The sequence below is a fragment of the Pituophis catenifer genome, unplaced genomic scaffold (genome assembly GCF_029215685.1).
Source record: "Pituophis catenifer annectens isolate HBS135680 unplaced genomic scaffold, rPitCat1.0.hap2 SCAF_1, whole genome shotgun sequence".
In the NCBI taxonomy this organism is placed as follows: domain Eukaryota; kingdom Metazoa; phylum Chordata; class Lepidosauria; order Squamata; family Colubridae; genus Pituophis; species Pituophis catenifer.
The window spans coordinates 59,684,080-59,708,181 of record NW_027256881.1 but is presented as its reverse complement, the minus strand read 5'-3'; the positions used below and the strand labels follow the sequence as shown (position 1 = coordinate 59,708,181).

Genomic DNA, 24,102 nt, shown 5'->3' with positions numbered 1-24,102 from the left:
GCTGCTTTATAGAGAAGGGCTCAGATTATGTCAGGTCTGAAGCACATTTTGCAAGTCATTTCTAAAATGTGCAGAGTCCTAATATTTAAATTATGTTAAAGAAAAAGGATTTAAAACTGACACACAGGCAATTTATTTATTTGCAAGGAAGTGAGAGCAGAATTAGTTTTCTTACTGAAAACAGCAAAGTTCAAAGGTGACTTATATACTTTTTTGGGCAGAGGGATGTAATTGAATCACATATACAAAAGGAGGGAGCCATGGTTATATTGCCAAAGTAGAAAACAAAAGGAATGAGGCTTGAGCGCATATTTGAAGCAGAAACTAAAAGGAGCCAGGAGTGTATTTCCAAAGCAAAACAAAGCAGCTTGACAGCATTAGAATGCCTTCTTCCTTCAACGGAGGTGCTAATAGGTACTGCTAATAGGTACTGAACTTGAGGCATTGTTGCAGTCAGGAAAATGTCAAGCCAATTAACTCTAGCATGGTGAAAAACTTAAAAGTCAGGAAAGGAAGGAGAATTACAAAGCAACGAATTGACAAGGGAGACCTGACCAGGGAAAGTGAAAAGCAAAAGGGAAGCACATTTATTTTTAAATTTCTGCATTTTATTTCAGTTCAAAATGCAAATATTAATAATCACTTGGACTGACATTTTTCTCCAAGAAGGCAAAACTATACAGTAACTTCTTCCCTTAAAAAATTAATAGAGTTTGATAAAAGTAGTCAACTGGCTCACAAATACAATTAGTCAGCTGGCTTACAAAACGATCTATGAATTAAAAACATTTTTAACATGATTAAAAGGACTTAATGAAAGACATAGAAGCCTCTATAAAGATATATTGCCTGCCATTAAAAAAAAAATGCAGTGGCCCCAGCTCAGTCTCTGAAGGCTATTCTACAATCAAGGTGCAACTAACCTGCTCTCATAATCCCGTTCCCTAGCCATCAGCTGGAAGGTCCAACTAAGCCCGCCTTTTGTCCTTGGTTAATTTTCTACTGAAGTTCTTTGGGAGGACTACACTAAGATGGTCCAAGTTGCAGAGCACATTGGTATGGAAAGCTGATCCTTGGCACAATTTGGGAAGGGAGGTAGACTCATCACGATCTACAGTAGTCACTAGATTTCAGCACCTAAACGTTACATGGTCCAGCAGGTGTAAATAACAAACACTAGGAGTATGATGGCTGCTGAAAGCGCGACAGTCTTCCGATTCTCATGACGAAGCGTTTTGAGCTCTTTTTCTGGAAAGACAAAAACAAAAACCCACATTGTAAAGACATTATAGACTTCTCAAAATAAAACGTAATTTGTTTTAAATATTAAGGTTCTCTGTCTTTAGCCTTTTGCAGTATTATTAAACCAGATAACATTAGAATTTTAGGTGTTTCTTAAGCACCGTATAGCAGAACAGTAAAAGAGGCATGATTTTGGGGGGAAGAGTGGGAAGAGAGAAATTACCTCATCAGCTGGTTGTAGAATTTGGAGAAGAAAGGCCATTTTAACATTTCTTAAGTAACAAGCTTCACTTCTCTTTGGAGTATCATTAATGTTCTATTCTTTTTCTGTAGTATAATTTCCTATTATAGTTTTCTTTTTCTGTCATGTATTTTGCACATGGGTAAATTTTCCATGGCACTTGACTCATAACCTGAATAGGGCTCAGCATGAAATCTAAGTCTTATTCTAAATATTGTGAGCTTTTAGTTTACTTTGTATGTACTGTGTGTCTGACGAGTAACTTACATATCGCTCTCAAAAGATGAACAAGGTTAATCAACTGTATTTCATGAAAAGAAATCTCAAGATGTTCAAAGTATCTTTATATAATTAAAAGCTGGAATACTGACAAAACTTGTGGATTCTGCTTAATGCTTTTAAGATTAAGTAGAGAACAGATTTTTTTTTAAAAAAAGAACATAAAATGTAGTATTTTAATTTAAGCCATTACATGATTTAAAGAAGACGACTGATGGTAGGATTACCCCGATTTACAGAGAATATGTCTTTATATAATATTCACAGGGTTGAAATTTCAAATGGTTAAAAATGTATTTTTAGGGCAACAACATAGGGAATGGGAGTAGAATAAATATAACAAATGATTAAGGTGCCCCTCCCCTCAAATTTAAAGCATTTAAACCAGGGGTGGGTTCTACTTACTTTTACTACCGGTTCGCAGCGGGGTTGCGCGCACAGAAGCATTTTGATGACGTCAGGGCCGGTGGGCGGAGCCTCCCGCTGGTTTTACTACCGGTTCTATAGAACCGGGGGCGAACCGGGGGCAACCCACTACTGATTTAAACCTTTGAGTCAAGAGTTTTAAGGTTACCAATAGAATAGCATGTTTAACAATTAAACATGATTTTTGATCTGACCTCATTCATACGTAAACATTTTACCTACTTATGTGCCACAAAGGATCTTGAGTAGAAAAAAAAAAGTTGCTTCAAAAGGAATTATTGTAGGGAGGCGGTTGACTGAATTGTGCAGGCTGATCTATATAATCTAGGTTATGAGGACTTGCCACAGGGGAAAAAGAAACCCCATTTTATAGTAATGGTGCTAGATTCCATTCTGTATACTTGGAGCTCCTCAGAGGAAGGGTGACATACAAATGTAATAAAAAAGCTACTTTAAAATGAAGTCAAAGGCTATTCAACTGCTGCACTATACCATTTCATATATCTATTTTCTGCTGCTATACAGCAATCAAGCCCATTCAGAGCCCATTTCAGTGCTTTTGTAATTTCTGGGAGAGGTCAGAGTTTGGGGACGGCTTATTTGACAACAGAATCATTGTTACTGACTGTAGTGGCAGCAAAGGTCAGTGCGGTTCAACCTGGGACTGCCAGAGGAGTATGATTTTAATGGGAAGTCTTGGGTGTTAATATAACAGCTCAGGCAGATGTCCCTTTATATTTGCCAGCTCCCTAAGGGAGGTAGCTTTAGTGAGAGGAGCTCAGTGCATTAAAACATGGGCAAAAGGTCTCTAGCCCTTGGCTGAATGACAGCTCCAGATTTATTAGGGGATGCTTTCTCCTTGTTCTCCGAAGCTTTTGAATGCTGACTCTTTCGCAATGTAATAATGATTGTGGGTATGAAAATACTGCAAATTAATTGTTAGGAAAAAAAATCCAATCTCAAACCATACCTAGATGATATTGCAGCAAGGAGGTTATTAATTTTCTTAGGGTTTTTAAGAACAAGTCTTCATACATTATATGCTTACTATTCATCAAGTAGCTTCAGCAAGGACCAGGGCTATTTGCCTTCCTAAGTACTAAGTTCCACAGATGAGCAAAAACAGACCCATAAAACAAGCAGTGCAAAGAAAGTAAATAACTGCATAGGAAAGATTAAATATTTATTTTGGAAATGTACAGAAATCCAAGGAAGCTTTTATATAGATTATGGGGGCATGAATAAAATACAAAGATGACAAAATTGTACTGTACATAGATATAAAGAACCATGAATATACAGAAGGATAGTATAGAAAGATTTCAAATAGTAGTTGAACTACTAGAAAATCTTGGAAGTAAAGTTAATTGGGCACTAGAAAATATTGCTAATGACCAGCAATATTGTTTAAAATCTTACACAAGATGAGTCAGTTAAAATGCCCCAGATTTTGTAATTCAGATTGTTAATAACTACTGAATTTTCATGGACGCTAGACATTTACAAATATGGGTGCTACTTCAGATTCTAAGATGTAATCTTATGTATTAAAAAATATTTTCAAATAAAGAATATGAAAATACTGAAAATTCCAATATCCCAGCAGGTGGCAGTGCAACCTAAATAGTCAAGGACAGATAGTAGGAAAACACAGTTATGCATTGGGACCTTTCCATACAGCAAAGAAAAGCAAGAATTAAGGCAGTATTTATTCTGTCAAAGGTAGTAGCCTAGTGCTGCATCTATGGAGGAGCAAAAAAAAAAAAAAAAAAAAGGTAGGTCTGGAAATGAATTTGCTGCCTCTGACCTTTTTTTTTAAAAAAAAAAAACAGGACAAACTCATTTTTCTTTGCCTAATCTTCAATACTTGGTCCCTGGAAAAATGCTGTTGCTCAATTAGCAATGTCTTTTACAATTAAATTTGCTGATTTACAAAGATAAACACCTAACCAATACTGTCTGTGTGTTCGTGTATGTATACACCCACACAAATCAAAAAACATTTAACCTTTTGAGTATTCTTTCCAGCTGTAGGCAATGTTAACTAGTCTGTGCCCTTCTGAAATGCAAAAAATAAAAATAAAAAAATAAAAAAATCCCTGGCATGATTCCCTGCGAATGCCTTTGAACTGAATTCTGGACTCTAATGCTGTTCTTTGATAATTTCCTGCTACAGAGAGACACTTTGGAAGGAGGGAGATATTTTGATTCTTCACAGCAACTACTGACTGTGAATTCCTTTCCAGGAGTTCTGAGACTTTTCTGTTTCTTCCCAATTAGGCTGTATTGACTTTATCTTTGTACCGCTTGCTGCTGTCGCAGCCAATTACTCAACTCTGTCTCCAGTCACCTCTTGATCCTAAGATATTGTGTTCCTTTCTAGGGCAGGAGATTTTAAAATATAGTCTTGATACAAACTAAAATTTTAGTTTAGCCAGGAGCTGGGAACCCACAGCCCTCCAGATGCAACTGAAGTAGAGCTCTCAGCAATGCCACCCAGTGTGCCAATGATGAGGAATGCACTAAATTACATTTACTCATCTGGGGAGCCACAACTTGTAAAAGATAACGAATTCCTTTTTATCTGGAGTCTCCACAAATGAAAACATGAACACAATTTTGGAAGAGTCGTGCTCTTATTTTATCAGGAGGCTACTCTGGTTATGCTTTTTAATGTTTCATGCAAAACCTAACGTAAGTGCAAGCATCTTCTCACCACAGGTTATCCAGTATTGTGAAGACTCATCCTTGCTTCTATTTATAGTTCTTTATGCTGGACAAATCAAAGCTGATAGAAGTGTATCCTGTACAAACATCTCCCCAAAAGGATCACTAAACAACCATTTCCCTTTGTTGGACAAAAGGAGTGCCAAGATATGATAAGACTATTTTGTACTCCCTTTAGTATAAAGAAGACCCAATGCAGATTTTTTTTTTGCAGTGAACTTAATTTAGCTTCTGAAGATAGTCTATAGCCTGTTTTCTCAAGATAGGCTAATGCCCTTAACTTGTAGAGAGATTTATTTGTAAAATCAACAATTCTCTTCACTTGCATTTTTAGAGCACATATACTTATTTCTGATATGGAACTAAAATCACTTCACTACAGAAGAGGTCAAGTGCATCTGGTGGCACACATTATTTCAGATATTGAAGTGTCAAATTACATTTCTCCTACACAAGTACTCAGAAATGCATTTTAAGTCTGCCCTGGAGCAGTGTAAAAAAAGAACGAACCAAATAAACGAGACAGATAAAAAGCACCTGTTTTGAATATCATAACGCTTAATATCCAAGTATCATTTAATTTCAGTAGCTTAGTCATTTTCAAATCTATAGTAGGAGGGTTTATACCTGTTCAGACAGCTGTAAGAAGTATTGGGAAGTATTGTAAAGTGCTTGGCCCATTTTGTTTATGTAGCCCTTTGTCAGATACATAGGTGGAGATGAGGGGTCTTTTCCCTACTATAGCTGGTGTGCCAGTTCTTTCTGGAGCACGAGGCGCAGGCAGGCAATATCTGGAGGCTATTATCACCTCTGCAGTTTAATGCTGCCTGGAGCTGCTTTTGAAGGCCACCTGGAAGCTGTAATTGATGCAAAATGCAAGTCCCACATGCTGCTGGATGACAGCCTTCAGTGCTGCATATAAAAGCATTGAGGTTTTGTGGGCACTACAATGGCTCCAATATGCTTCAAAGTGTTGGTTTTAGCCCTGCCGATTTTTCTGGCTTAGCACCTGCAGGCCCTTCAGATACATTTGTTTTAAGCTGGGATATTGAGGGCCCTCTTCCCTCCCCCCAGCATGAGATGTGGAAGGGCAAGAGCATGGTGTTTTTCAGTATTATGTTCCATTCCTATGAAACACTCTATCCGCAGCAATACTGATGGCATTCTCCCTGATTATATTTAGAAGCACAGTCAAAACAGTGTCTATATGGAGATGTTTTATTAAGTAATTTTAAGTGATATTACTGAGGATTTTCAAACAAATGGTGATCATTTGTTGCAATACTGGGACAGATTTTGTATCTTGCTTTTAGTAATTATAAATTGTCTGTGTATTCTTGTAAGCCTTTGAAAGTCCATAGAGACTCACTAGTATACAAATATTGCATGTAAACAAATAAGAACAGATGATCTCCAAATTCTGCTACTGGGGCATAAAACATAGTGTTTTCTCTTTAAAGAAATCCAAATAATAAAGAAATCGCTGCACATCTCAATCTAAGTAGTCCCGAGAAGTCAATCTTCTAGAATAGGAGACATGCATTTTATTTATATTTATTTAAATATTCTTTAATTGTTTTGTACATTGCCCTGAACAGAAAGACAATCAAATTTAAAATGTAATAAAGCCATTTTTAAACAACTCCATTGATGCTCTTGACTTTTAACATTTATAATGGCTCACTGTAAATAAAACAGACTTACACTCTGACTAGATTAAAATGAGCTTGAGTTTCTTGGCAAGGGAGCCTCATAAGTGGAGCAATGCTGTAGAAAAGGTCCTAGATTGTGGGTGTCAAACTCGATCGTGTCACGTGACGTATTGTGATGTATCGTGACTTTTTGCCTTTGCGGAGCCAGGGTGGGGGTGGCCTGTGCATGATGCATTCGGCTTGCGGGCTGCCAGTTTGACAGGCCTGTCCTAGTTCAAGAATCTCCTCTTAATGATGAGACACACAGCACGGCCAGTGAACATCAGAGGTTACGTAGGTATTTCAGTTACAGCAACTTATAACAGCTGTTTTCTGCTAGAACAGGCAGAAAGCACAAGCTGTCTTCTCGCTTCTTCACTGACTTGTGCTATATATGCTGACAAACCTCCTTATCTGTCTCTGCACCTACAAATTAAATGGAGGGACCTCTTGAACTTTCCAAATGTGTAAAAAAACCCACCATTTTAATGGTCTCTTCTGCACCTTTCTGGATTGTAGTTTTTATTTACTTGCAGTTCTTTTTTGAAAATTTAACTACACAGAAGTGTAGACATATGATCACTGTAACAATGGGTGAGATTTCTAATGTATCAAGGAATTTCTAAACTTTTAAAAACACATTTATAATACCACTATTAAAAAACCTCTGTTTCCATCTCAGGCAACTTTGAATGATTTTTTTTTTTTAGTTTCAGAGGAAATTACCATAATTACTTCCCAAACGTGGTATTCTCCAGCAATTCTTGGCTGGGAATTCTAGTGGGTGACATCCAAGCTATCTGAAGGACACCATAACAGGAAAACTAACTGCATATATGTCTTACCATAAATTTCGGCCTTGGTTTCTAGCATGTTTTTCTCTTTTTCCAGTGATTCTCTGCAAGGAAGTGGGAAAGACAGATACTTAGTAAAAAATAAAGGTTTCTAGCTCACAAAGATCTAGTTAGCTTCTGTAACGGCAGATGAGATGACAACCTAGTTATGTTTTCAGTTTGCTGGAAGGTGGTCATATGACTAAGTGTTCCTCTGAATATACTTGCATTTTGCTATGTTAATTTTTATTGCACACATTTTTTTTTATTAAAAATTAGTCTTATGCTTCCTTCTCTGTTTTGGATTTGACATAACTGAATTTGTTTGCCAGTTCCAAGTAAGGTCTCTAGTATAGTTAGGAAAGGCAGTAAGCACAATACAGTTTGTCCCTAGAGAATAAAACAAGAGCCAGAGTGAAAATGGTGCCAAACTAGATTACAGAGTGAATTAAGGGCGAAGTGCAGGATAAAGTTATATTGGAAAAGCAAAAGCAGGGCTCTTAGAAGTGTAGCTGAAGAAACAAAGCAGACAAATTCAGACAATTCTAGAATTACTGTGTGTCTAATATATATAAAAATCTTGAGATGAAGAGTAATTTGAGAATTAGAAGGAAATGGAACCCCAATTTTGTAGTCCATACACTTTCTAAAGTGGGTGTCATAGGAGGATTAAATTATTTGTGATGGTCCTGTACTGTTTTCATCAATATCAACAAATGCCCCTGAATAAAACTGCTGAGGAACATAAACAGAGGAAGATTAATTCTGTAACTTTCCCACAATCAGGAAAGTGGAGAGCAGAATAAAGCCTTTAGTCCAATCCCACAGAATAGTTCATCATGGTGCAGCTACCTTTCAATGTTTGCTACTGCCAAAAGTCATCATTTGTCCTGAGATTTGAATGATAATGGGCAATTTCATTATGTCACATCCTTTAATGTTAATGCTTTGTGGAGAGAAAGTCCACAGTGCCAGCAGCTGTTTCCTTGCCCTGATATAAGAAATGACACCAGAAAGTGACTCTAAGGTGACAAGATGTTACTGGCAAAATAAAAAGCAGGGAATAACTACGAACAGAATAGCTTCTGCTTGGACTGACAGGACTTTAAATCTCTAAAATTACTGAGGACCAATTAATTTACTTTTATAGCTTTTCTTCTTTAAAAGTAGCAGCCCCACTTTATTCTATGCTAGCACAAACTTCAATGAAGCATTTGTTCAGTTTGGGGTACTTTACGGCAGATATATTGTAAACAAATTGGCATAGGTTCGGAGGAAGGTAACAGACATGGTGGAAAATTATGCCTAAATAGAAAAGGAGTAATTGGGCTTGTTTATTTAGGTGAATAGAACCACCAATAAGCAATCTCTAGACATCTTATAAGGGTGAAAGGAGAATTGTTTTCTGCTGATTTAGAAGGTAAAATTATGTCTAGTGGGCTTAAGGTATAGGAAGGTTAATTTGGGGGGATGTCAGGGGAAATTTTCATACAAGTAAAAGGTTTTTGAAAAGGAACAATATCTGTCAGGGAAGTTCTATTTTGGATTATTTCCCTTTAATGCTATAGTTTATGTAACATAATCAAGTTTTATTATACTTGGAGGAAATAAAGTACTGCAAAATTTGAAATTCTAGGCAGCTGAGGGGCAGAAGCCACTTTAAATGGCTTCCAAGTATTAATGGGAAGAAAACATCTCAGCAGCAGAAAGATGGTTTTGAAAGGGAACTGTGAGGGAAAGAGTAGCATGGTTGAAAGTGCTCCTCTGCACTCTAAAGTAGCCCTCTCCTGACCTTCCCAAAGCTGAGTTCAGCTAATTTTTCCCTCCCTCCTCACACCCCTCAGGAGAAAAAGATGTGAGAATTATTATGTCCTGGTTTTGCCAGAAAGGCAAGTGAAGGAGCTTTGCTGATGGGCTAACTGGCAAAAGCCCATTCACAGGCATTCATTAACTATATCTCAACCAGCTAGCTGGCCACATTCAGATCTTCTGACAGGCATAATACGGTAGCAAACAGCTGGCTAGTTTACTAATACCCCAGCTTTTTCAAGAATAGGTTGATAACCCCTAATCAACCAGATCACTCCCATCTTGCCCCACCCATACCCTCAGTACAGATAAAGGAAAGTTAACTTACAGACTACATGGGTCAGAGGGACAACAGAAGGGAAGATGCAATGGGATAAGGAACTGGGAAGCAACAATTGGGTAACTTCAGCAACAACAAGCGCTAACCAGGGCTGATATCCAGCTGCATAGGACCAACAGCCACAATAAGAAGCTTGATCCCTGCTTAGAGCTCAGTCTGGCAGTGCAGCTTGATGCTCAGCAGCAACTCTGCTCACAGTTGGGCCCCAAGCTTGGCAACAACTTTGCTCTGCAGCTTGATATACCCAAGAAACAACCAAACTGAAGCTGCACAAAATCCCCAAGGTGTGCAAGAAATTTTAGAGGGAGACAAAGATTATATCCCATTTTAACCTATGAGAAGTTCAAAGACCAAAAAGGCCAAGTACACTAAGGTCCAGTTATCAGCTCATTAGAACTTGGAGGGCAAAGTGAACAGTATACACCCAGAGCAGAAACCATGCATTGGAAACACATGGAATATTGCACAGCGTTGTGTAAAGTTTGTATCCAACCTGTGAAGTGTCCAATCATAACAAAATCAATCTCCACATAAACATTTAAATGAGCTATCAGAAATTCAAAGTATAAAGCAACATCTCCCAATAAGGAGAATTCAATGAAGTATTTCTGCCTCTTCCTCTATATTCAATATACTCCTTTTAAAAAGAAATGAGCAGCTCATTTTTATCACTGCTTGATCCAGAATAGCACACAATAATCAAACCAACATACTGCAAGAGCCACGGATATATGCAGTTAGAAGAGACCCAAGACAGGGTCTACTAGTACCTTCGTGCAGATGTTAATTCTTCTTTGCGTAGCTTAAAATCCACCTCTTCCAAAGCTTGCCTGCAAAGCGTCAACTTGTCTTCTAGGCTCTCTACCTGAAATACATTAGGCAAGCAGGAATGACAAGATATTTCATTGATGCCCATTCTATTAAGCAGCAGCACTTGACCAGAGAGTGCATATCTTGCATTTTAGCTGGAGGATCTGCTGCAATTAAATTTCTCACGACCTTTAAATTTTTTGAGCAAAACAGACAAAGCCTCTGGATTCAAACTATCATTCTTACCAATAAGGCATAATCTTATTATTGAGTGAGTCCATAACCTTCTGTTCCACCACCTCTATGTCAAACTGCACTTCCAATATTTATTATTAAGTTAATCTGTTCGTGTGGGGTAATTTTATTAAAAATTCTGTGAAACATTCCAGAGACATATCTGATTTCCACAGATGGGAAAATGTTACAGAAACAAACAAAAATAGTGGTTACAGGTAGTCCTTGACTTACAGCCATTCATTTAATTACTGTTTGAAGTTACAACAGTTCTCAAAAAAGAGATGTACCACCATTCTTTGCACTTACGACCGTCACAGCATCCCCACAATCATGTGATCAAAATTTGTGGGCTTGGCAACCAGCATGTATTTGACAGTTGTAGCATCCTGTAGTCACGTGATCCTCATTTGTGACCTTCCCAGGTCTGACAAACAAAGACAACGAGGGAAGCCAGATTTGCTTAATGAGCCTCCGCTCTTTCATTGCTTATTGCTCGGCTGCCATGAAACGGGGGAAGGAGGGAGCTATTGGGATTCTTGGGGGGGGGGGTAAGAGAGCTGGAGAAGACGACGGGGAAAACTTTGCTTCAGCGTCTTCTTTGAAGTTGATAATGGCTCAAGATCAACGGTCGTGGCCAGAGCTGGAGGATGGCTCCACCAGACGTGGCACCCACATGACCCCTGGGGAAATTGTGGATTGGATGATGGACGCCAGACAGATGGGGGGGGTGCTTTATGTAATTTTCGTGCCTTTGCTTCAGACCTTGCTTTTCTTTGACTGCATTCAGTTTGTATCCAGTAAAAGATACCTTTCTCTATGAAAATGGGGTTGGGGTTTTTCTTTCTTGGGTAATGAAAGGAGGCTGTCCTGACAGATCACAAGATTCACTTAACAGCAGTGATCCGCTTAACCATGGCAAAAAGGTTATAAAATTGGGCATGACTCATTTAACAACCACTTCACTTAGCAACAAGAAATTCTGGTCTCAAATGGTCATAATGTAGCAGTATTTAAATAAGTTAAATTGGTTTTCTAGTGGAACTCCATGACTGCAAAGTCAGATTGGAATCAATCCAGCATCAATGTTAAGATTTCAACCCCTGAAATTAAACATTCCAAGAGTCACTGAATCCAGGCATAGGCTTTCAGAACTAAAATTAAATTTGGGCCAAATTTCAAATAGAATTAAGCTGGAGTTAAACTGCCCAGTTCTTCAGCTTTAGTTTTACATACAAGCAACTCAACAAATTTCTTCTGACTAAATTATCAGGTAGTTCGAGTAGTAGATGCCGCTCAAATACCTGTTTAGTCCAATTCCTCATGAATCATAACTTATTTGACCAATGACAAGGGTTTTACAGAAATTGTGAGTCAAAGAGTATAGAAAGAGTATAGGCATAGAAATTAATTAAGAAAGATCACACATTACTAGTCCTGAGCATTACTTGAGTACTAGTATTGAGTCTGGTATCACAGTATTAAAGCATAAAATAATGCATAGCTGATACGGATTCACATCTGGATCTCCATCAGTTTTTCACTTCTGCTCTCCAGATGTTTGGGGATTAAAACACTCAGAACAATTTGTGCATTCAGCTTCTCAGTCAGTCCACAATTTTTGCAGCAAAATAAATACTTCTGCTTCTTGAAGCTGATAACATGCATATTTTCCTACAAGGGAAAAATTATTGAGAAAACTCCCATGTTTTTGTTGTTAATATAAATGTTACAACATATATGTATGGAATATATGGAATCATATTCATTAAATAACATCCAGATGGACCAACCTGTGAATGTTGATATACTTTTCTGTTCAACTGCTTGGACTTTTTTCCCATTGAAATAAGACATCACCTGTACTACCTTTATTGCTTTTTTACATCTTCAGGCAGCCATGTCTTCAAAATAAAAAGCTGACATTGGAAGAGGCCCAGGGACTTGCCCCAGGTGGAGCAGGCAAATTAACTTGGGCAATTCTAAGTCTCAAGTGGATACTTTTAACTGCTGTGATCATCTTGTATTCAGCTGGAGTTGTGGCAGGAAGCAACTGCTGGCTGCTTAAGATAGTCATCTAATTAGTCTGCTAATTTATTTTTCAGTAAAGTGGAAAGACAAGAGAGGGAGAGGAACAGCTGAAGCAGGCTGCATAGGCAATCAAGGTTTTGAAGAGGGAAAGAACGTTTCAGAACAGAAGTCACGCCAAAGAGAAAAGGGCTCTAGGGATTCTCACCGGTTTGGAGCCCAAGGTAAACCACTGTTGTTGTAATTCTTGGTACAAAGGATATGGTCTTTGCTGGCAAAAAGAATATCGACTTTCAAACTACTGTCCATCTAGCCATGCAGAGTGCACACACTCAGACAACTGTTTTGCTCTTTCCCTTTTTTAAAAATTTAGTTCTGCGCTATAGTCTGAATACAGAATGGGGTATTTCTCCAGAAACTAGTCCTTCCTCTGCAGAATTAAAAAGTGCACTTGGCATGATGAGAAGATAATAAAAATGGCTGACAAATTCATGCCAGCTTCCTTTCCAATTCTCCCTTCCATTGCATATGGTGGGTGTGTCACCCATGCACCCAGAAGTCAAGGGAAAGTGTGATTCACCTGGTCAGTCTCTCCCATTAGCCTGATGAGATACATGGAATTGGGAGAACTGCCAGATATTTCTTACCATAGCACATATCCCTTCCACAAGTAATATTTGGAAATCAATTCTACTGATTCCTGGTTAATCACTTTATGGGTTAATTCTGGGCTAATTAGCAATTCTCACACTCTGCTGTGGGAAAGAAAGCAAGGTTAGCCTCAGGCAAGGGACAGGAGAGAAAAACAGAGGTGGGGGACTAATTTATGCCAAGAAAAGCAGGCTGCTATGGAAAAAAAATACAGTCTTTCCTTGTACATCTAACAGATGATGACAAAACACATCAGTTGAAATGCTATTATGTAAAATACTGGTGTTTAGCAACAATAATGGTAGGAGCAGAAATCTTCGAGATGCTACTAGCCTTTGCTTTTGCTGCAGAAGGCAAATAGACTACAAAGAATAATTATTCAGGATAATACCAAAGGTTCAGTTAGTCCAGTATCCTTCTTGCCCAAATGATCAAATACTTATGGAAAGCACACAAACATAAGGGAAAGAACTACTCCTGCTGTTCTTGCTGCTTAGCAACCCGAATTGAGTGCCATCATATCTAATAGATCTTTAAAGACCCTTTCTGCACAAATTTGACCATGCTGCCACAAATTTTCCTGTTCTGAGAGCAGATGTTGTTCCCAGATACATGCTATTTCTGTGGCTATTATGAGAATTCATATGGATTTAATTTAATATGTACTTAATTCCCATCATCTGTAAGAGCTACTTAGGAGGAGGTATGAGATCCAAAGAAAAGATGAAGAATTTTTTCTTAAATTGGCACCCTCCGGTAGACTACAAGTCTAATGATCCCCAGACACACAGTTCTTCTCTCAGAGTTCAAGGTCCTACCAATGTTACTGTCGTCTTCAGATGCATGTTTTGCTGAACCCCTCATGCCCCCAGAAGTGCCCAAGCTTAGTCATGAGGTATGGACATATTCTGATTAGCAAATCCCTTCTCATTTTATCAGTTTTTTTTCTCCAGAATACTACTAATAAGGATTATTTACTGCTTACTCCTTCTTATCCTATTATGTAGTTTTTTTCCCTTCAGAATAAATGCAGCAGCGCCATGAACTTTTTTGAAATAAGTATTCAGACATGTGTTCAGATACAATGACCACTTCTGGAATTTGGATTCCCTTGAGGGATCTTGAGACAATTGCCCCAAAAGATAAGTTGGATCCACAAAGGAGAAAAAATTCACAGCACTAAGAGACGTACAATATACACTTAATGCTGATATTAATTTATACTATCTCTGGTAAAAAGACCAAGAATCAGACATCACAACTGAGGAATGACATTTGAATGTGTGCTCAAATATTTTGAGATTCCAAAATAAACAACTTTTCTAATGAATTAATAAAAAGCACAGTTCCTTACACAAAGGAGCAGCTATTCCAAAACTTTGTCAAGTAAATGAAGTGATATTTAAGGGAATTTTATCACTGGCACTTTGTGTTCTCTTAAGTATATTTGCCCATGTCCTTTGCTGGCAGCTTCCCCTCATGTTCCCGTTGTTAACAAATCTATCACAAGGTATGAATTGTTTGGATGTTGGAAAGGCACAAGATAAAAGTGAGAAGGAATAACAACACTTGTCACACTTTTATATCTCAGTTAAACCTGTATGACCACCCCCCTCCCCCATCACTAGGCCAGACCACTGCAATGTGCTCTACCTGGGAATACCTTGGCTATGAAAGCCAGCTGGTGACTTTGTAGCAGTCACCCTCTCTCAGCCCAATCCACTTCACAAGATTGTTATTGTGGGGAAAATAGAAAGAGGAAAGTGTGTTGGATGTGTTTGCGAGCTTCAGTTATTTTTAAAAATAAAGGTGGGATACAAATAAATAAATAAAAATAAATAATAGTACATTTGAAGAATTCTTGGAAGCTGCAACTGGTGCGGAATGCAGCTGCCCACGTGCTGGTATAACAGGATAACAGAGTTGGAAGGGACCTTGGAGGTCTTCTAGTCCAACCCCCTGCTCAGGCAGGAAACACTATACCATTTCAAACAAATGGTTGTCCAATTTCTTCTTAAAAACTTCCAGTGTTGGAGCACCCACAACTTCTGGAGGCAAGTCGTTCCACTGATTAATTGTTCTGTTAGGAAATTTTTCCTTAGTTCTAGATTGCTTCTCTCCTTGATTAGTTTCCACCCATTGCTTTTTGTCCTACCTTCAGGGGCTTTAAAGAATAGGTTGAGTCCCTCTTTTTAATGGCAACCCCTTAGATAATGGAACACTGCTAGCATGTCACCCCTAGTCCTTCTTTTCATTAAACTAGACATACCCAATTCCAGCAACCATTTTATATAAGTTTTAGCCCCTGGTCCCCTAATCCTCTTTGTTGTTCTTCTCTGCACTCTTTCTAGACTCTCAACATCTTTTTTACATAGTGGAGACCAAAACTGGATGCAGTATTCCAAGTGTAGTCTTACCAAGGCATTATAGAGTGGTAGTAACACTTCATGTAATCTTGATTCTATCCCTCTGTTAATGCAGGTTAGGACTGTGTTGGCTTTTTTGCAGCTGCAGCACATTGCTGGCTCATATTTAAGTGATTGTCCACTAGGACTCCAAGATCCGTCTCACAATTACTACTACTAAACCAGTTACCACCTATAGGATTCCTGGGCATTTGCTTTTCCTTGCCTAAATGTAGAACCTTGCTTTCTTCACCATTGAATTGAATGGTGTATGAGAGCCATTACAGCCATGTAACACAATAGGCTTTTGGGAACAATTTGAATTGTTGACCTAAATAGATTGGCTCCAAAGTATAGGCAAACCTTGCTTATCTCATGCAGAAACCATCTTAAGTTACATGGGTGCTGAAAAATAGCTTTGCATCCAATGTGTCCATTTGCAAACTTTCCTTAGACATGTGATCATCGTTACAGTCACTATGTATTGTCCTGTGCCTGACCCATTATTTTTTCCTCTTGCAGAGCAGAGACTGGAGAGGAAGAGACTGTAAGAGAAAGCAGGTACACAACTGTCATCCCTTGTTCTATAATCTCTCTGCTCTTGGGGATAGGTGGAAGGAAAAAAAACTGGGTCAGGCACAGGAGGATTGCTTGTTTCCTATTCCTCCCTTTCTGCAGACTAGAGAGACTGGAGAAGAAGGAATTATAGGTTAGTAAGCAGGCACACAATGGGGAATACACCAGCTGTTTGCACGGACTGCCCAAGCCAGTGCATTCTCCACTGTATGTCTGCTTACTCTTTTGTAATCCCTTCTTCTCCAATGAATGTAAATACAAAGATTAATCCCATACTAATCATTCCAGTGCCAGGGTGAACATTCGAAAGGTTTAGGAAAATGGAGAAATGATTTCCCACCTAGTGATCACTTTCATTACCAATAGAACTGCTAGTCCCAATCATGGTCACTAAATGAGGACTTAACTTTCCAGGCAAAACCAATCTATTCACTTCATTTGTGGTTAGAATGCTGAGGATACCCAAACTATGAGTAGAGAGCTAGAAATGATGATATTCTCTGTTGGTCCCACTGATGTTGGCAATGCTGGGTTGGCACTATCAAGTAACTGTATAATTACTATTGGGATTTTATTCTTACTTCTGTTATGCTGTGCTGTTTTAACCATTTGTTTTGATGTCTTTTATGAATGTGTATTTTCATTGGTTATAGGATTTTGGTAGTACATTAAATAAACAAATGATCACTATCTATAAACAAAGCCTGATATCAAGAATTTGCTTTCATATAAAATTAAGACAATTAAAGGATTTGTCCAAAGCCAGTAGGGGAAAAAAAACAGGGTTGGGGGTTGACACCCCTGGTGTAGAGGTTAAAACATTAGGCTAGAAACTGAGAGACAGTGAATTCTAGTTCCATTTTAGGTAGAAAGCTAACTGAGTGATCTTGGACCAGTCATTCTGTCACAACCCTGGGAAAGAGGCAATGGCAAACCATGTGCAAAATCTTACCCAGAAAACTGCAGGGACTTGTTCAGGCAGTCACCAGGAGTCAAGAAGAGCAACAAAGATGATTAGGGACTGGAGGCTAAAACATTATGAAGAACAGTTGCAGGAACTGGGTATGTCTAGTTTAATGAAAATAAGGACTAGGGTGAAATGATAGCAGTGTTCCGATATCTCAGGGGCTGCCACAAAGAAGGAGGAGTCGAGCTATTCTCCAAAGCACCTGAAGGCAGGACAAGAAGCAATGGGTGGAAACTAAGGAGAAATTTCCTGACAGTTAGAACAATTAATCAATGGAACAACTTGCCTCCAGAAGTTGTGAATGCTCCAACACTGGAAGTTTTTAAGATGTTGGATAACCATTTGTCTGAAGTGGTGTAGGGTTTCCTGCCTAGGCAGGGGGTTGGACTAGAAGACCTCCAAGGTCCCTTCCAACTCTGTTATTCTGAATGCAAAATAAAAAAACAAAACAAAACAAAAATCCCCTCCAACATATACCTCTGTGACTTATACACCAATACACCAGATATACAATGTATTATTAAATCAGTTCCTTGAAAAAGGAGGATTATTTTTACTGAAAACATAGCTTTGCCTTTCTTGTGGAATTCATACTTGTGAAACTTAAGCATATATAAAAGAAGTTATCTGTCCAGGATAGTGAAGATTTAGTTCTCTATAATGTCATTCATTTATAAGAAAAGCATTAATGTATTTCATTCAAATGTATTACTTTTTGCTAGGACTATAGCACAACTGAACTAACTTAAAATATCAAATCCTGTAATGACAATCACATACATTTAATGCTCTAAAGAAAAATACCTTGGGAAAGAATTGGGGATTTATAATTTCCTTATTGAAGGACAGCAATTTTAGATTGGATCAATGATAGGCCAGACGTTCCATAGGACACAATGCATGTTAATTTGACTATGTACATCAAAGGTGGTAATCACACAATAATTACATGACTTATAAATTAATATGTTTACTCTCTTCTAAATACTGGAGAGTTGAAACAAGCAATAATATACCAGAATTTACTTATATTTGTGTTTGAGCAGGAAATAATTGTGGATATCCTAGTCATTTTTATTTCTCTCTGACCATAAAAAAGTTTTCCCCTAGGGACACTGGTGCTGTTTAAATTGAGGTTGGTGCAGCATGAACAAGTTTGATAGAATCATACACCTCCTGTTTTTTTCCTCTCACTATTTCACTCTTTCCCTCTGTTGCTATTAGAAGGAGCAGAAATAAAAACAACCACCATTGAAGTGGAGCATTTAGAGATTCCTCCTGTTCACGACCTTTTTTTGGTAAAGGTCATTGGAAGGGGCAGTCCACCCTCTAGTACTTACTACTTACAACCTTCTAGTAAGTAGTACATACAATACAGGGGAGTTGACTGTCTAGCCCAGTCCTCCTCCTGGCAGGTAATTTAACTTCAAACAACAACAGTTATGTTTGGAGTTAAATTTAGTCCACTCAAGTTTAAATGGTTGATCAATTCCATTGGGGAGTTTATTTGAGATGCTTATTTAACCCTCTCTTATCCATGTCATGTGAATAATGTCACAAGACTTCAATATCCAGTTGACTTTATGACTGCAGTGAAGTATTTTTCATATTGATAGTATCTTACAGTATAGCCATAAAAATCAGTGTTAACATTTGAAATAAACATATTCTCATGTATATAGGGAAATTGTGGCAAAAGTTGAGAATGTCAACTATTACTATTTATGTAGACGTTCAACACACAGAGAGTTTATTTAGAGTACAAAAGAAGATACAACTATCCTAAGAAGGCAACAATTTAAAATTCAGCAAAAGGGCAAGGGGGGGGGGAGGAGGAAACAAAAACAAAAGTAAAAGCAGGGAGAAAAATGGGTCCCTGCTACAAATTCAGATTTTTAATTTTATGTATATTTTAAACCTTTTTTTGCTTTCCCTTTACTTGTTTAATTGAAACCATCTGCGGAGAAATGTGTGCTGTACTTCTGTACTCAAAAGAGCCCTTGGTAGGTCTAGTAACAATAGGGAAAATTGCTAAATGTTATTCTCAGAAGTAGAAAATACAATAATATATTTTGAGTCAAAATGCTATATTGCCAACATGTAACAGCCCATTTTCAATTGTATTATTCATATTTTTGCTTCACTGTCTTTTCACTGAAATTCATTTCACTGTATTTAGTAATACCTTTCTCCAAAGTATAGCTAATGAGCAAATAGGGATCATAACTTTTCAAAAAAAAATCTTAAAATTTTGTCTAAATAACAGCATAATTTGAATTAATGATGCCAAATTGGCACCACTGACATTGACTGTACCACCGATTCCCATCAGGAGGGCTAATATACAGTATATGGTGGTTTGGGTTTTATAAAAGCTGATGTCCACTACAACTGGACAACATTACTCAGGAAAAAAGTAATGTATTTTTTTAGGTCAGTGCAAACATACACTGGTATTAAAGAGTGAGTGGGAGTCCCTTGAAAGCAGAAGAATCTCTCTGATGTAGACATCAAATGATACCTTGATGAATACATTAGTTGAAGAATAATTTATGGGTGAATAAATTATTACTGCATCCCCACAATTCATGAAAAAGATGCAGCTCTTTTAATGAGTTGTAGAAAGGTGTTTCATTTGTGCTTCTGCATATTCCAAAACTCCTCTTCTGAATTTAATCAGGTACTACATAGCCCCATTAGATTGATTCCAGGAATGATGTGGCTACAACTTTCACAATTCCATTACATTGGAAGACTTTTTTGAAGGTTTCATCTGCCATCGTCCCTAACCACTGAATGTGGTGTCTAGGAATGATGAAAGCTGCAGTTCAAACATACTGAGAACATTAGACTGGAAAAGGTTGGCTGTTGGTTAGGCTGCTGTTTAAAAAGTATTTTTTTTATATATATTTCAAACCAACATTCTAATTCAATGAAGCTATCAAGCTTGCTATTAGGGGGAATGATGATTCTGGGATTGCTGTGAGATATAATTTTCTGGATGCATGAACTAAAAATTACTCTGATAGTTCACTGGGAATTGATTAGACATGTTCAGATTCTTAAAAGCTTTTTGTTTATACAGATTCCACTCTTAATATTTATGATGTGTTTAATAAATTGTTCATATAGACATCCTTTTCACCAGTATGTGCAAACTGCTCTAGGAATTAGAATTCATACTACCTTATTGTATCGGCAGGATATTGGGGATGGAAACATTTCATTAAAAAACAGTTTGTACAATGATTTAAACAAGATTTCTATGCAACAAAGGAAAACGTTTGCTGGTATTATTGACAACTAAAGCTACTGCAAAACAGGCTGTGTCACTTTCATTAGTGAAGCTTGAAACCTTACATTCTCATTCCAGGATTTCCCATTTGTGAACATTTGGTAGCTCTGCTCAGATCAGCAAGTTCTTTTGATTAAATCAACATATAACTGCCTCTCATTGAGGCAAGTTTTTAAAAGCTCAAAAGAAATGCAGCAGCCAAGTGAAGGTTTTACAACACAGGGCAGGAATGCCAGTGAGTTGACTCCTGAAACTGTAAATGTCAGTAGTGGGAATGGTTGCTGGAAGTGTGGAAAAAGCAAAATCATCTGATTTAAAAAACCTTTTTTACACTCTGAATTCTAAGCCAAGGTTGGAGGAAGAAATGGTGATCAAAACAAACATAGCAAGGAAAAAAGTTAACAGTGTGCACAGAGAGCCCCACATATTTTGTCACAAGGGAGTTGATTTAGATATTGACTCTACCTCCACACAACAAATAATGCACAGGAATCCACATTTTATTTCCACCCTTGTCTCAGGCATGCATAGACATTTAACCTTTGAGTATACAAAGGAAATATAGAAATAAAAGCAAACGGTTTAAGTAGCTGAGGAAGAATGCCGAGGAAGCTCTTGTCAATTCTCTTCAATCTGCCCCCATATAAAGTTCTATAATCAAATAATCTTCCCAGACCAAACAAAAAATAATAAAATTGCACACTCATAACAAAAAAATACATGCATGGGTTCTAACCTAAACTTTATTTTTCAAAACTGGATAAAATATAAATTTATACAAAAATGGTAACTAATGAAATAATTTTACAAGCCATGCTAATTCCCATAGGCTAACATATTTAATTCCTATGATGAAATGGACTATAATGCTCCTTATGGAATAGAAATAAACAACTAGGAGATCAGATAGAAAGGACCTAGTTATTTTTTTGACGGTTTTCAGAAAGGCTTAGCATGGGAGAAATTTTAAAAAAAGATACCTCTCCCCTGCTACAATCTGAAACCAAATAGTTTATTCTGATACCCATGTTACTTCAAATATCAATTACGGTCCTCTTCAGGTTCATCACCTGTAGCGTACAAGAATTCATTTGCCGTTTTTACAAAGTGGGTTGCTCAGTATGTCCAATAAGTAACACTGCATCATTATCAGAACTAAACTGGACTTCTTGATTCTAACCCAAAATGGTTGCTAATTCCTACTCTGCAATTTTTACCAAGGAAGTGTTTAATCCCCCTTCTTTAACACCATCAATTAAAGTAATACAGTAATGCAGGAAAAAAACTTCAGGAGGTCATAAACTAGTAAGTAAGGATGTCATATCTTCTGTAATGTTGTGTTTAAACAAAAAATAAGCCCCATTAAGTTTACATCGAAGCCACTGCACTGAATTATAATCTCCACTTTATAGTGACCACAATATGTAGAAATTATATGGTCCTCTAAATATTGTTCAATTACAAGCATGACAAATGGTTATCCTGGTTCCGGATAAGGTGAGCCAAAATCCAGTCACGGGGAAACCACAGATTAGGCAATCTAAATTCATAAAATTGATTAATTAATTGCCTATTCCTGTTGGGATAGATAAATGGAATCCGTGTTTTATCTTCCAAGTATCTGTGCCTACTTGTTTTATTCTTCATTCATATTATGGCTTTAAACTGTTTTGTGTTGCAAACTTTTTCAGAAACTGTTTTGAATGTGTTAATTTAAAAAGGAATTATCTATTTCAAAACAAAGGTCATCAGTATGACCCAATACTCCATCAGTTTTTCAAATGGTAGATGAAATAGGAAGTTATTAGACGCTACCCTATACTAATTCTGCTTTATTGCATATGGCTATGCTAGAATAAATGGAAATGGGACTGTGTGTTTTAGGAAAGCCAGGAACCAATGGCTTACTTTCCTTGGCACGGGTTGCAGTGTGACCGCGTTAAGTGTGTTTTGCTGGCTGAGTCCAGAAGGAGGAGTCTTGCATTAGTCTTTTTGTTTTTTAGTTTAATCCACCCTTCCCAAAGGGTGTGTGTGTGTGTGTGTGTGTGTAAATTCCGTTATTCTTCAATCTGCTCATCTATAAAGAGACTATAAGAACAGAATAATACAGTTGGAAGGGACCTTGGAGGTCTTCTAGTCCAACCCCCTGCCTATGCCATTTCAGACAAATGCTTGTCCAATCTCTTCTTAAAAAGGAAGTTTTATTTCCTTTATTTTATTTCCTATAAAAAGAGAGAGAGAGAGAGAGAGGGAGAGAGGGAGAGAGGAGAGAACTACTGCTGTAAATTTGACATATCAAGCTGAGTTATCAAGAAAATTGTTCAATTCCAGCTGGGAGAAATTGGACATCTGTCCAAATTGGGTCCGTTACCTGACTAGGTGGCTCAGTGGCTAAAGACACTTGAGCTTGTTGATCAGAAAGGTCGGCAGTTCGAGTCCCTAGTACATGCCGGGTTTCCTGCGTGAGCAAAGGGTTGGACTAGATGACCTCCGAGGCCCCTTCCAACTCTTTGTTACTGTTACATCCAAAGGGTCAAATTTTACTGGCAAGAGTTTTATACTCCAGGCTTTTTCTTTCTTTAAAAAGTAGGGAAGATTAAAATCTGGGGGGGGGAGGGGGAGGCAAATCACATAAATTTATTTTCATTGTTATTCGAATACTTGATATTTGAGTCATGACAGACATTTGAGTTCAGCTCTGAGGAAAGATTTGGGTAATGTTGTGGCAGGCTTCCTCAGCTTACACACCTATACAGCCAATACCCCCGCAGCTACTTCTCACAGGGCCTCTCTCTTCCCCCGACCTTTGTTGTCCTTTCAGGCCTTTAGGTACACGATTCCCCTCCTCTCGTTGACCCCTTCATAAGGCCTCAGCCAGGTCCTCCATCTTTGCTCCCTGCCTCCCCGGGGTCGTCTTCTAGTTGCCAAGGCAACGTGCCGCCCTCCTCACCTGCTGAGCTATGCTCAAACCCTCTGCTTTCTCAAACATTTTCCTCCCTCCGCGCGGTCCGAGTTGGCTCATGTGGACGACGGCGACCCTCCTGTCTTGGTCGGATCTTTTCAGACGCCAGGGGCTGACGTAGGATCCCGTCGGGTGAGGGAAGGCCGAGGCTTGACAACTGCAGCGGCCATCTTTGTCACGGGCGGCGCTGCCCTCTCTTCTGCGCGGGCCCCCCGTTGTGTTCGAAGGGGCGTGGCCAACGCGCCGGCTTTCTAGCTGTCCTACAGAAGCGTCAAGGTTTCAGAAAGGCGATTGTGACGCTGCGGGGTGTATAATCGTTGAGGTTATATAGCCGGTTTTTCTGTTTGTTTGTTTGTTTTTGCATTGAAGTCGCTTGCAAATAAAATCATTACAAAGCCCATCGGTGTGTGTGTATACATATTTTTTAAAAAATCATTTTTGTTATTATTTAGCTGGCGTCTCCTTCTGATTCCCCCCCCACCCCACTCCGAGTCCCTTTGGTGGCTCTTAAAATTAGAAAGCTTTTAAAAGTCTCTCGTGAGAAACTCTTTTTGCCAGGCTATACTTATGAAGCGCTACTGAATTA

At 38.2% G+C, this 24,102-nt stretch overlaps 1 protein-coding gene across 1 annotated transcript; it reads right to left on the bottom strand.

Moving 5' to 3' along the window:
• Positions 1 to 223: 223 nt before the first annotated feature.
• Positions 224 to 23,695, bottom strand: CCDC167 (coiled-coil domain containing 167). The gene is made up of 4 exons (XM_070932462.1): positions 23,505 to 23,695; positions 10,359 to 10,453; positions 7,452 to 7,504; positions 224 to 1,248 (listed from the first exon to the last, which is right to left on the bottom strand). Exons 1-4 carry the CDS (start codon positions 23,574 to 23,576, stop codon positions 1,145 to 1,147), a joined length of 324 nt encoding a protein of 107 aa, XP_070788563.1. The 5' UTR covers positions 23,577 to 23,695; the 3' UTR covers positions 224 to 1,144.
• Between the last annotated feature and the right edge of the window lie 407 nt (positions 23,696 to 24,102).

Excerpts from the sequence above, each read along its gene's own strand:
- CCDC167 (XM_070932462.1), bottom strand. The coding sequence starts at position 23,576 with ATGAGCCAACTCGGACCGCGCGGAGGGAGGAAAATGTTTGAGAAAGCA. Across the intron at positions 10,454-23,504 it reads GTTTGAGCATAGCTCAGCAG|GTAGAGAGCCTAGAAGACAA; the intron begins GTGAGGAGGGCG and ends AATGTATTTCAG. Across the intron at positions 1,249-7,451 it reads AACCAAGGCCGAAATTTATG|AAAAAGAGCTCAAAACGCTT; the intron begins GTAAGACATATA and ends TTGTCTTTCCAG.